Below are 14868 nucleotides of genomic sequence, written 5' to 3' on the forward strand. Positions count from 1 at the left end.
ACCTAGATTGACATTTATAATAACAGTTATAATAAATACATGAAATGTAGAATTAAAAACAAAAATAGTAAAACCAGTTGTGCAAATTAACAAGTAACAATTAGTGCAACTGATAAAATCAAAGGAAAATAATTAAATTCTCAATGCCCTGCTAAAAATATTTGCAGTGGGATGGGAGGGGGGTACCTAATCTCTACTGAAATTTTATTCTACAAGGTAAATGCTCCTAGAGAAAGTACAACCCACTGTAGCACAGCTGAATGAATATCAGCAAGCTCTATAGATCCAGAGGACCTCTTTTTTGTTGGAGGTATCAGCAGATCAGCATGCCTCATTAGCATGTGGATGAGTTCATTTTAGGATGCAAATTCTCCATGTTCTTCAAAAGGAAGCTGTTTGTCGCCCTCCCACATTCCTCACTTCCTCTTCCTCCTTCTTCTCCATCTGGGAAGGAAGGAACCATGGGCTGTGTGTTCCTTCCATCTTGGGCCACATGCTTGGCCCTAGAATCATGAGCTTGCCCCTTTCTGCATTCAGGTCTTAGCAGCAATGAGGGCTAAGAGTCCCCGGATGGGAGGAGATGGGCAGGGACAAATCGAATAAATAAATAAATAATTCAGTTTAGGTAAGAAAGAAGAACAAAGATCATTTTTCTGAATGGATGTAACTGGACCAAATAAATCAATAAGCTTTTTTTTTTGCTTACTTTTGAACCTTTGAACCTTAGACACACTTTGTCTAAGTGTGTAATTCTTTATGCTTGGGTGGGCTATGTGTGTAAGATCAATAACCTATATTTCTCTAACGTGCTCATTAATGCTATTTAAGATAATATTCTTTTTCTGTGCCCATCTTTTACTGTGTTAAGCTCTGCTCCATTCAGTGGTCTAGCTGTCCACTAATGGCTTCATTCTTCTGTATGTAAATAGTGAGTAGGGCAAGGGAAGTATAATCCTATGATAGCCTTTGTGGAAAAGTTACTGTTTATATTTCATTTCAAAAGAAACCGAGGTCTTCGTAATCATATTGCAGGCAAGGGCTTGGAACTAGGAACTATTTTGATATTTTCTATTATGCTAATGGATCTGTGTGCCGAGAAATGTCATTCTAGACAGTGAATGCTGCTTTGGAAGTGCCAAACTGCCATTGCCTTGTGTCTGAAGGAGTGAGTGGTCTGTTCTCCCACTGCAGAGGATTCTGGCCTTGTCCCAATTCCTGGACCTCATTGTAGCAATAGGCTGTCATGATTAGGAAAAAAAACCAAATGCTGATATGGCAGCATTAGGAGGTTTGAAGGCCAGAGCCAGAGCCAGAGCCAGAGCCAGAGCCAGAACTAGAACCAGCGCTAGAGCTAGAGCTAGAACTGAAATTGGAACTAGAACCAAAGCTAGAACTAGCTTTCAATGTTACCATTTCTTTCTTCTTGTGGAGGGCTGTCATGCTCATGCCATGTACAAGTGATCATATATGCAGCTGACTGGCCCAACCTGGTGCTTCCATTCAAAGTGCTGGGGATTTTAAAACCAAGGCACAGCCCTAGATCAATGGACTGTACAGGGGTGTATGCAGCAGTGTGTGTGTGTGTGTGTGTGTGTGTGTGACAAAAATCATGCCCTTCTCCCTTGCTTCTACAAGCTGTTGATTAAGTTGATTTTATGTTGCACTGAATGTAAAAAAAGGTTGCCCCAGCCACCATCTTGACTTTTGAGCCCTCACTGTGGACACCCACTGGTCTGAATAGAGGCAACACAGGCCCAGTACATACTGTTTATTTCTTAGATTAACTTGCCAAATGTATACTTCATCTTCTTTCGAGGAGCTCAAGGTGGCATACTCAGGACTCCCTTCTTCAATTTATCCTCATAGCAACTCAGTGAGGTAAATTAAACCATTCAGTATTTTCTTAGTCCAAAATAACCCAATGATTTTCTGTGGCTCAGAGTCCTGTTGAGGAGAATCCCATAAAGCTGAACTTAGATTCATCTTGATTGTACAATGCAACTAATATTGCATTTGTATAATATTTCTAATTTTAAGAAATTCAAAATTCAGAGAAGTTGTTAATGTGTATTTTCTAGCCTATATTAGAATAGATCATTATCTATTCTAAGGCTGCTATGAAATATTAAGAGGTATTATAGACACTTCATGTTTTCCTGGTCTGCACAGCTTGTTAGCCTTTGACATTATGTCCTATTGCTTCTATGTTTTGTCTGGAGCAATATGAAATCAGTGAAAGTGCATGGAGACATAAATTCAGTCATGCAGAGAATATACTTGCTCTGACTCTGCTACATAATGTCACAAATAATGTTAAAATTGCCCATCTTTGGGAAGACATGAAAAAGAGAGCTTGGAGATGTAAAAATCCCATATTTTAAAAAGCTGTCATTGTTCTTGGGTCAAAGAGCAATACAGTAATAAAAAAATAAGGTGAAATAAAGTAATAATGTGATGAAGAGAAAAAGTACCTCATGTGCAAGGTTTTATAAATGCTATGGTTTTTTTTTAATTCAAAAGCGGCTGGAATAAGATATCAACAAAATAGCCTTTTACTCCATGCTGTTGTTAAAGTGATGCAGACCAACAGTCAAGAGCTGTGTTTTATTGTTCTGGTCTTTCATAAAAGCTTTGGTTTTAGACTCATTACAGTTAATCTCAGACATGCATATAAAAAACAAAGAGGGAGACATGAACTATGTTCCCTGTAAGGTGTGTGCATGTGTGCACACACACTACTCATTAAACCTGCACATACGGTAAAAAGTTGAGCGCACACAAACTGATTACCAGGAGAAGAGGGAGAGGGAGAGGAAATAATAATTTAGGTGCCATAAAACTCCAGGCTCACAAGTTGCAACTCATGAGGAATCCTGCACAAGGCAAGCTTACCACCTTTGCTTAATCACAGCAGGGAGGGTTGTTCAGCACTGCTGTGATGCAGACTAAATGGGGGCTTCTGGGGGAAGCTGCCCTCTGCTTGGGACAGCAGAGAGGCAGTCCTTTCCCTGCCTTGCAGATGCAGCCAACTTGCACTGGATCAGGCCCAGCTAGAAAGATGCCAATGTGGCCCCAGAGCCTCATGCACATGCAGGGGCACCACCCTCCTTCCTCCAGAAAAGGTTTAATTAAAACCTGTTGAGTTTCAGGCCACACAAGGTCCGTGATCATTGCTAACTTTATAAAGACTTTAATTTTTAAATGAGTAATAATTACAGTTTAAATAAGCGCAGAATATATCCAGAGAAGAAGGAAAGAAGGGGCGGGGGAAAGCGAAGGGGCTACATAAATGCTTTTTGTAGACTTTTCTTTCTTTTTTTCTGAATTTTTATTTCATCACAATATCAAATCCCCCCCCTAAAAAAGGAAAAAAGGAAAGAAACAAGCGTAAAATGCTTACAAAATATTGATTGCAATTATCGGTTAACAGTGACTAGTGAGTTTGTATTATAATCTTTAAAAAAAAATATTGTTATTGAGGTTTTTAATAAACAGAGTAAAAACTAATATAAACTAAACCAGGAGAAAAAAGAAAAAAGAAAAGAAAAAAGTAGAAAAGAAAAAGGTAACAAAGACAATAATAAAGAAATAGCTTCCAACCTTCATCACACCAAGCATAAGCTAATATAGTAACTTTTCACCCTCTTTTAAAGTTACAAATAAAAAAATACTCCCCATTGCCTAAATTTTATCTATACGCAATCCAGAAATCATCATCCTTTCAGTCCTGGTTCAGCAAAAAGTCCATTAGGAGTTACCAGAAATATCAAAAACATAGTTTATCTACGAGTTTATATTATAATCTGTAAACATGTAAATATACAGCTAGTTTGGTGTAGTGGTTAAGGCAGGGTTTCTCAGCCAGGGTTCCATGGAATGCATATAGACAGGCCTACACATGAAACGAATATAACACTTCTGTGTAATGATTGCCCTAGCCCCAAATACTCAGACTCACAAGAGGCTGCTAAATGAAATCTGATTTATTAGAGTACTAAAGACAAATACAGAGAAAGCTGAGAATGAGCAAAAGCGCGCCAAATACAAACTTAAACCCTTGGTGCAAACGTATCCCGCCTCCCTCGTAACAGCCCCGCCCGGCACAGGTGCCAGCAATCGTCAGAGTTGCTAGCCTGGGAAAGTAACCTTGAGCGCAGTAGATAATACAAATACATTCCAAAGCAAAGCCAAAAGATAACCGTTCCCATCCTCCCCAGAAAGATGAAACACGCATCCAATTAATGACATGCGAAACGTTACGATGCATCAAAGACATTGAAACGGCGAACATGACATTCTGTAACTTCTGGCCTATGTTTGAGCCTGAATGTGCAGGGGTTCCCTGAGGCCTGAAAATATTTCAAGGGTTCCTCCAGGGTCAGCAGGTTGAGAAAGGCATCAGGTGAGAATCCAGGAGACCATGAGTTCTAGTCCTGCCTTAGGCACAAAGCCAGCTGGGTGACCTTGAGCCAGTCCCTCTTTCTCAGCCTGAGTAAAAAGGAAGTGGAAGCCACTTCTGAAAAATGCAGGGGCAGTCCCCTGGAGTCAAAATAATTTGAAGGCACAACTTTTAAGTGTGCACAGGTGACATTATTTTATACTTTCTAATTTCTATACTTTAACTAAGAAATATGTAAACATTTTGAAGTCACTATTTACATGCATTTGCAATTTACTCATATACTTGTATTGCAGCTCACACATTTGTACCTGGTTTGGGAAAAGCTGCACAAAACATGTTTTTCCCCGCACATGGCATGTCAGATATTAGAAGGAACATTGGACATGAGCCTGGAATCTGCAATATGTTCTCAACCATCCACCTATTGCTATGTTTCTGAACAATGTTATTCAAAGTATACCCCTTAACTTTAGCATTTCATGCCCAAATATATGCTGCACTCAAAAATAGGCAATAAAATATAATTAATTATGTTCAGTTGGTGTGTAAACCACAGCAAGGGAAAAGGGCTGAAACCAGAATTTCATGGTTTAACCATAAATGTAGACATGAAAGAAAGGAACTAACTAGATTAGTTAGGCAAATTAAGAAGGATAAATCATTTGACAAAGTAGAGGCAGTGAGGGATAAATGCCAAAAATATCAAGCACTGATAAGGAGGAGTAAACAGGATTACTATAAAAACCAGTGGCAAGAATTACTATGTTACCTAATAGCAGTTTAAATATTTATTTTCTCTAAACTTATAACTATTTTTTAAAGGCTAGAACAGGTACTGGGATAGAATGGTGTTAACATTAAGACCGAATCAGTGCTGAGAAGTAAAGTTGAGTGTGGCAGTGAAAGAGTTAAGGGCAAGATAGCTAGGGGAAAGTCCCCTTCCCTTGGTGGCTAAGTGGTTAATGCAGGGCCATTGTGACTACTAAAGGAACAGAAATGGAAAATGGTGAAAACCTCAGCGCAGATTGGTGGATGGGTAAGACCCAAGTTCCTTCACTTCAAGCAACAGAAATAAACCTCTGTGCTGGAAAAAAAAAAGACATTAATTTAAGTCACTGAATTCTGACTTTAGTTTGCAAAGTGATGATCAAAAGTGACCAGGGAGAGGAAGAAGAGCAAGAGGGAATTTGCAAGGTTGGAGTTAAAAATTGTTATTGTTAGGTACCATTATTTCCTAGGAAGGGGAAACACCAGCAGACATACTCAGCGGTTCACACCAGGTGGGACTCTAGGCTGATGCTTAGTCATCCTGGAACTCCTCATGGCCTTCTGGAACTCCTGCCATTCATTTTCAAGGAGCAATACCGAACCTAAGCGCTCTCAAGCTGGTACCAACCAATAAATACAAAGGGAAAGTTTTGCTTCTTTGAAGAACTGGCTGGTTTTATTAGCTATTTGTAAAAATAATAAAGGTGGGATAAAAGTAGTACTAGTAGTAGTAGTAGTAGTAGTAGTAATAATAATAATAATAATGTGGCCATCAAAACACAGTGACCAAAAGTTTGTGTGTGTGCGTTTGTGTGTGTGGGGGGAACACTTTGAAATGCAAGGAGATGTGCATTCCACCCTAGATCCTACACTAGAGATGCTAAGTGGCATTAGAAAGTAAATGTTTGAATGAAAAGAAACTTCTTACCCTCCCAATAGCCACCTTTATATTTAAAACTCTTTTCATGGCAGCAATGACCTTTACTTTTCATCAGAACTAATTCAATCTAGGCACTAACAAATTTGAAGAAAGAACATTTGGGATTCCATTCCCTGCACAGCCATTAAACGTCTGGGGTGACCGCACCAGTCTCTCTCTGTTCAATAGGGCTGTAGTGTGTTTGTGGCAAAACAACCCACTGTAATCAGGAGGTCTTCTAGAAGAAAACAGGGCCAAATAAATGTTTTTTTCTAATCATTTGAACAGAACGAACAGTAACAATTCTTCCAGAGAGCAGCGGATCACATTTATTAAACTATCTGATATGTTGCCTGAACATAGCTTTCTGTTTGATTTCAAGGGTTTTCACTGCCTTTGTGTGTGTGTGTGTGTGTGTGTGTGTGTGTGCATGCATGAGACTGAGGAGGGGCATAGGCTGTGGTTAGCCCCTCCTGGACTGTTGATAACACACGCATGCTTTGTATGCCTCTCTAACAGGCTGATCCTACATGTAGACCGGCATTTTTCCTGTAGAGTTCTCTTCCACTCACAATCAAAGGTAAGTGCAGCCAGAAAGAAGGGTAGGAAGTAGGTAATATTGAATATTAGGATGGGCTTCATTTTGTCTGGGGATTTGGGCCATGCTGTGTTTTTGATACTGCTGGTTCTTCAACAAGAAAGCAACTTTCTTCCCCCCATCGTATTGCCAGTAACCTCATGCTCATATCTGCACCAGCTTGCTGGTATTTTAAGAAAGGCACCAGATTTAAGAGATGTGTTTGCACTTGGGGAATGCAGGAAAGAAAAGGCTGGGGTACGGGAAAGAGATGTTTAATGTGCAGGATCTTTGTTAAAGGGAAGGGGTGGGGAAAGGAGAATCGTGACAAGAAGACAAGAGAAAAAGAACATTACACAACTTTTTCTCTCTTTACTGGAATTTCAGAATTTCAGAAAGACATCTGCTATAAAAAAAAGTATTTAGAGCATTTACATTACATGCAAACAAGGAGAAATTTCATGCTGTAGAAAGCAGCATTCCTATAGATGCAGACACTGGGTATCTTTTCTTTTTAAGAAGGACAAGAATGTTTGTGAAATATACAGAGACTTACAGCTGTGGATCGAGTTAAATGCCACAAATATAAATCAGACCATCCAGTGGGTATCCTAGGATGTTATGAATCTAAAGCAATCAGTCAGCATAGTTGCTGGCTGATCGCATGACAATAGAAAGTACCTGCTTTTGTAAGAGCACCTGGTGACCTCTGGATAGATTGGACTACATCTCCCATATTAATGATGGGTGTTGCAGTTTAGCAGTTTTAGGGAAAGTAGAATTGTTCTCTGCTGAAAGGTTGGGGAGGAAGCAAGTACTTGGTCAAGCAGAAGACATTGTCTGCAATTAGCTGTTGCTGCTCATCCTTATCAGTGGTGTCTGCTCCGCATGGCTCATTGTATTTCTGTCTCCATAGGACCTGTACAATCCCCTGGCCAAGCTTTTCCCACTAATGCTCTTGAATGAAGGGTGCCAGCACCTCCCTTGACTTCAGGAAATGAGGCTCCCCCAAACATTCCCACTTACCCTTCTCTTCCTCAGTTGCCTAGAATGCAACCCTTCTAGAAAGAGTAAGGATAACAGTGAAAAGGGAAAACCGTCTTTCCCTTGGGCTCAGTCTGGACAGTTTTCCACCCATGACAAGCATCTGTGCAGTTGGCAACTCATCTCTGGAGAAGGAGATACTGAGCTCCAGATCAGCTGTCATCCAGCAGAAGGAGAGGCACAGCGGTGTGTCTACCGGGGCCAGCCAGAGTTATGTGCTGCCTACGGTGCCAAAGGCCGTCAGTTCTGGAAGCAGATCCTGGGCAAGCTGCGCCGGAAGCGCCATCCCTGCCAGGACACCAGTCCTCTCAAATCCCGGCTTTGTAGTGGCAAGAAGGAGGCATCTGAAGCCCAGCTATACCTGGTACATACCACACCAAGCACAGACATCCTGGTGACTACTGCAAATGTCACTCAAGGAAGATCCAAGGGGAAAGGCCATGCCAAAAACCTACCAGCATCACAGAGGTCACCACAGGTACCCCGAGATATGATCATCACTAACCCTGCAAAGAGTGGTGCCTTGAGGAAGCAGAAGAAAGGGGGGAAGAGGAAAGGAAGCCGTAACTCTACAGCAGCCCCAACCCGTCCACCCCACAGGCAGCCTACAGCAGTTGTAGAAGGCACCGTACAGCCCACAGACCTCAATGCAGATGTGGTAAACACCTATTGTGAAGAGAAATGGCATTCCTTGTGTAACTTTTTTGTGAATTTCTGGAACGGCTGAACTTGGAGGGTAAGAGGGAGGGGGGAATGGAAATGTACAGCAGAAGACCTAGTTAGTGATAAATATGGAAGGGAGATGGTGTGGTTTGAAATAAAGGCAGAAACAAATGGGCAGGTGAAATGAAAAGGCTGAGTGGCCGCTGAGCATGGGCAAAGATGTGTAATTTTGTGCAGATCTGGGACTTTATGAGGTATATAATTTACTCATTCCTACTAATCCTGCAGATAATGAAGACACTAAGGGTGTGTGGAAGCTACTTTTGCATGGGATTTATGCATTAACATAAAATACAGATCCTTCTTCCTCTTATTCTAGATCTGATCCATTTGTAGTAAACTGCTCTGCTGCTTCAGATAATTTCTTTCTTTACAATAACTGAGATGCTAATCTGTAATTATAACAAATTATATGAAATTATCAGTCATTTATAGACCTTTACTTTATATTATGGAAATGTTTAACAACTGTGTAATGCCCGGTGATGTAGATGCTACTGGGTGTAACAAGACTATGTTAATGGCAATAATAAATGAAGATCTATTATAGTAACCTGCTATCATAATGTTATTGTGTAATTTTGTGTTCATGTTGGGACAATTTCATCAAGGACATAGACCTTTTTAATCTGATGGTGCTATGCTATTTATTTGAGGAACCTGTGTACAACAGAGGCAGAGCTACAGTACATACATGGTGTTCCCAGATGGTTATCTAAATCTAAACTTGCTTAGTTTCATCAACATAGCTGTACCCTCAGACTATGGATAGCTCAAGAGCTGTGTACAGTAAGGGAGGTGAGTGTGTCCATATTGACTTTTCCAGTTCTGGGTGATTGTGAAGATCTTCCTAGCCATGGCTGAAGTTTACTTTTAGAGATTTCTGTCCTAATAAATCCAACTATTTTATTAGTTTGTTTACTTGTTTATTTATTTATCAAATTTGTATGCTGCCCGACTCCCAACAACTCTGGGCATTGATACACACTTGAGGTAGTTTATGCAAAACTGTGGTCAAATGCTTGACAACTACCAGACAGTGTTTATGAGATGAGACAAAATCACCATAAGCTGTTGCTTTCTTGGTTTCACATCACTTGCCTTGTGGAGCCTTAAAAAGTTCTGTATGCTTTTCTTCCCCATTCTCTGGCAAATTAGATGTCCCCCAAATGCTTTGAACCACAAAGACTGAAACAGGTTCTGGAACTTGGATTTGAAGTCATAATTACAACTTTATCTACATTCTGTTCTAATTTTCATTTGGGTTTGCACTAGACACTCTCACAGTTTTTCACTAGTACTATGGTAAAATATCATCACACACTGCAAGCAAAGTATATAGGACCTAATCACCTCTACTATGCAATTTTCTTGCAATCATTACATTTAACTATGTTGCTTTTAAAATGCCTATACCCAACAGTATGTTCCAAGACTTTGGTCTCATTTACCTCAGAGAATTGCTTTTCAGTGCAAATATTTATGCACCGATCTATGGATAGAAGTAATTCAAATGCTACAGAATTGCTGGGCCTCTATTGTTTCACACTGCAAGCAAGGAGCACACTTCAGCTGGGGGTTCCTCATCCTTTTGAAAGGCATTACCCTGTATTTTATTAATCCTCATTAATGGGTTTCTCTCCAGCAAGAAACAAAGAGGTGGCAGGGAAAAAAATACAAGGGAAGATTTCAAATGAAAGATTTTGTCTGGGATGGATTCACACACAAAGGGCATGAAATTCCATGAATGAAGCCAGCCGCCAATTGCACTATAAATTAAAAGCCTTGCTGGGCAGCTTCAGAAAAAGTTAGGAAAAAAAAATCCCCTAAAGTTTGCACTAGCTCTTTTGGTTGCCCGAAGGAGCACAGGGTAACATTGAAATGTTGAGGAAACAATCTGGTGGAATGAAACAACGATCTGCAATGCAGGATTAGGAGGATGTGAAATGGGGACTATACCATTGCACAGGGCTTCTCTGGGGTGGCTGTACCAGGCTGACAACCAAAGGAAGGCTAATAATAATACAAATGTAAAAATCCAAAGCTTTCACAAGGAAACCACAGTGCCCATGAAACGTATCAAACAAAGTAAAGGGCTGCTTGAAGCTGTTGCTAGGTTACCCAGACCTCCACATGAATAGAGAAGGAGCCTTGGAAAGCCTGTTTGATGGTTGCAAGCTCCAGAGATAGCTGGTCACATGATGCAGTTTAGACAGCAGCCCCCAGTCTTTGAGCCACGGGCTCCTTTGATGTATAAGGAACTCAATGGAAGTGATTGGTCCAGGCACCACACTGGGTTCTTAGGCCTCAACACCGGAAAAATCAAGAAAGTGGCTACAAAACAGCTTGTTTTGGTCTTGAGAGACTTGACTTCCTCCAAATGAAAGGCATTCTCCAAGCAGAAACTATTTCCTTGGTCTAAAGCCACAGAGTTCTCCTTTAAGTGCATCAGGTTGTGAGAACTTTTTACAGTTCTCCTTGATCTTCTATTTAGGAAGACATTTTAAAATTCCTGGATCCTAAGTGGTATTTCATCTCCACATGTTACTGCTTGCTCCCCCTCTACAAGTATGCTTGCCCTTACTAGATTAAAAAAAACACTAAAACAATCAACATGACTATTGTACTCACTTCCCCCTCAAATGTAGCAATAGCAATATAAAATATGTGTGATCTTTCAAACAATAATCACTGTGTTACATTCATTGCTCTGGAACCAGAGAATATAGCTGGGCAATTTGCAGGCCACGCGTAGTTCTCTGAAACCCCCTTTTGTGCTGTCAGTTCCTCTGGACTTGTAGAATTCAGAACTGCAGAATTCAATGGCAAAAGGGCAAAGATCAAGCATCACAATTTCCCAGTAATTTCTGACAAGAAATGAATAAAGCATGATAGGCTTTTGGATAGGGTGAGTACTCTTGAAGCTTTACTACTGCTAGCAATGGAGAAACTGCCCCAAAATAGCTGCCACGAAAGTTGCCACTGCTCATCTGTAGGTGACCATCATTCTGCAGCAGCCCCCAGCTCCAGAAAAGAATGGCAAGGAATTTCATTTATCAGACTGTTGTCTAGGCTGCAGCTCTTCCTCCTTCTTCCAAGGTTATTCTCATAGCCCATTACTCTAGTATAACTCATGCCCTCACCACCCACCTTGACTACTGCAATGAGCTTTACATGGGGCTGCCCTTAAAGACTACTTGGAGATCGCAACTCGTCCAGAATGTATCGTCTCTATACCTGATGTCATCTTGTTTCCCATTTCTTGTTTTATTCTTGGTTTCTTGTTGTTTTCTGAGCCTTATGGGGGTTGATGTTGTTACTGTGATCATTGTTTTGATTGCTTTGATTGGTTTAACCTCAATGTGGATGTTGTAACTTTCGTTTCTCTAGCCTGTGAGCTACTGAGAGTCATATGATGTGGGGTAGAAGTACAATAAATCAATAAAAAGGAAATAGGAATGTAACCAATAACGCAACTAATGAAGACAGTAAAAACAAAAATTGCAGTTCTGTGTTTTTGCTTGTTTTTACTGTCATTTGCTATCTGTGAGCACACCTGTTGAATTATTTATTAATTGTTCTTGAACATTTGATAAAGTTTTTTTTAGGTAAAAAAACCCTTTCATGCTCACCAATGTCTTGAAGGAAGCTGTTATAAAAGGTGCACCTACTCCTTCCTTCTGCTCTTTGTCACTTTACCCACTCTCTACTCAATTTCACAATTCAATCCTCAGAAAACCCAATAAAGTCAATTTCATTACTTCATAGTCTCAGCTGGGACCTGATAGCTTGAACTCATGCCCTAATCACCACCAGGACAGGCTTCTGCAATGAGTTCTACATGGGGCTACATTTGAAAACTACCCAGAAATACACAAAATACACAATGCCCAGAAACTTCATCTGGTGCTAATGAATTAATCCTTGGGTGACAGTCATGACAATTTGGGTTTGAACTCCTGGTTTAAATGAACTTTATTTTGGAGCAGAATGTAACGGGATGCATCTAAATCAATTTGTTTCAAAGTTGCTTAGCTCTTGTCCAGATTTGCTTGAACTAGTCAGCCACAGAACTTGCCTGGACAAATTTGTAGGGTAATGGATCTTGTTAGTTTTGCATTGGCCCATATTTAAGATGTTTAATGTTCATCCACATATATGAATTTATGCAATGTTCAGCTTAGATATGTATTACTATATTTAAATTAATTCATATAATAAGGCATGCGTGATAGCTGCATCTAAGGGATTATTTCTCATAGAACTTTGCTCTGGGACTACTTTCCTGAAACATAGAATGGGGGCAGGGATGGAGTGGGAGGAATAAAACAATTGACAGTCCTATGGCAGACTTTCCAACTTTCTCTTCTGTATAAACCATGTTACTTTATTCATGCCGTTTTCTCAAAGGTTTTCAGTTTAAATGCCCTCAAAAAGACTGAAAGAAGAATGTTGGAAATGCTAAAGGTTCAGGCTAATGTTTTTGGCCCACCAATGTTTCATTTTGAAAAAGAATCTTTACGGTGAGATCTCGCATAAAATATTAAACAGCTTTGCAACTAACCTGGCATTTCAGAACTGGGATGTTCCCTGTCTGCTCTACGTGCCTTCCTTGGTGGAAATGTGGTGCTGTACAATTGTTCAGGGCCAAATTTTTCTTGCTCTAAAGTTTTCAAAAGGCTAATTATGTGTGTACCTTGGTGGTGGGGGGGGGGGGGTAGACAGGAAAGGACAGCCTGGCCCATCCTTAACTCAGCCCTCTTTCCACTTGAATGGAGGAAGTGGTGTGATGTCTATGGTGTGATTTTACTCATTGAGAACTGGCCTTTCCCCAGAAAGGCATCCTCCCCTTCTGGAATACGTCTCCCCTTCTTGCAGTCACGTTACATTCCATTTGACTCTTACGCATTTTTCAGCATGACAAAGGCCATGAGAATTCCCAGGCTGGAGAGATTTGGGGAGAAACACAATGCTACATCAACAATGAAAGCTATGCAGTATGTCAAAATGGGAAGTTACTCTTGTCAATGCCCTATTCAGGGACACTTTTATTGTACATTCATTCCTTCAATGCCTAGTATCAGTTGCAAAGTTAACACACTTCAGTATTGGTGAAAGAGGTTCTGAATAAAACGCAAGGAATCAGCAAGCAGGAGAAAGAAACTGGGTGGTGTGAATCCATCGCTGAATACAACACCTGCAATATGTCTGTTGCTGACAATTGCTCTAATATAGAACTGCCTCACTTACAGGAGCATCCTTATTCATTTCTAATGAAGTCAGGAACAACTGCATACAACAATGGTGTAGGTTTAGAAATCTGATCTCTGCAGGAAGCATTGCAATGGCCTCTGCTGAAATGAATAAATTATTTATTTGCCAGGTTTATATCTGTCCTTTGCTCCACAGCCCAAAGTAAGGGTTTCCCTTCTTTTTATTCACAGCTACAGTTCTGTGAAGCAGGCTGAGCTGAGAGATGGCGCTGGGCCCAAATCTGAGAGGTGGCGCTGATCCTAGCAAACCATTTGTGGTGCAAGTGGATGCCTCTGATTTCTCCATTGGCGCGCTTCTGCTACAAGCAGACGAGTCGGGCTGTTTGAAGCCTTGTGCAGGCTGAGTTTCTGGGGTTGTGTATGGATTTTAATTTGGGTCTCCCTGGTCCTAGATCAATGCTTAACCACTATATCACACTCCTCTGGGTCTTCCATAGGCATATGAGCTCCCCAAACCCTCATATAATAGAGATTGATTTGAGTATAAAACTGCTCCAGAAGGAACTAACTGTGGACTAGCTGTTCCAGTGGTAGGATACACCTTTGAAAATATAAATTTCAGAAATCACAATTCTGCCATATTTTTATGATATTGTACAGTGCTTTAAGGGAACTTGCCTGAATATTCTTGCACCTTCCTGAGATCCAATGAAGTGATTCCAATATATGAATCAGGAGCTCATGTTTTTGATTTTGCCTGCCAACCCAGGTAGGTGGCCTTTTTAGCTGCATATGGTACCTTTTGAAGAAGTAGAGACTTCATAGATACTTGCCAATGGAAATACATTCATGTGCATACAAATGCAAGCACATTTGTATGCATGCACACACATACGCAGAGGCAAACATAGGCATATACACAATGCTCCCTGAATAAAATCTTGCCTGAACTATGTCCAACATGGATGGGAGCCCAAAGCTTCTCTTGTCCCAGCCCCAGCAATAATGCAAACTGAAATCAATGGGACAGGAACTTACTATTATTAGCCCCTTCCCCAGACTTCTGTTGTTGTGGATGATGCAAAAAGTTGCTGCAAGAGCCAACTCATTATTCATAGAATGACATTGCCCCATAAAATTAGGGAGGTCACTCCCAAACCTGGAATTGGTACTGCTGTTAAAAAAAAGAGTGCAATCAAGTATTTCATCTCTCCTCCCTTCC

At 40.5% G+C, this 14868-nt stretch overlaps 1 protein-coding gene across 1 annotated transcript; it reads left to right on the forward strand.

The window, feature by feature from the left end:
• Window positions 1–7600: 7600 nt before the first annotated feature.
• FGFBP3 (fibroblast growth factor binding protein 3) lies at window positions 7601–8982 on the forward strand. The gene has a single exon (XM_063306166.1). The coding sequence runs from the start codon at window positions 7664–7666 to the stop codon at window positions 8435–8437; it is 774 nt and encodes a 257-aa protein (XP_063162236.1). The 5' UTR covers window positions 7601–7663; the 3' UTR covers window positions 8438–8982.
• The last annotated feature ends 5886 nt before the right edge of the window (window positions 8983–14868 follow it).

Source organism: Candoia aspera, chromosome 6 (genome assembly GCF_035149785.1).
Source record: "Candoia aspera isolate rCanAsp1 chromosome 6, rCanAsp1.hap2, whole genome shotgun sequence".
NCBI lineage: Eukaryota > Metazoa > Chordata > Lepidosauria > Squamata > Boidae > Candoia > Candoia aspera.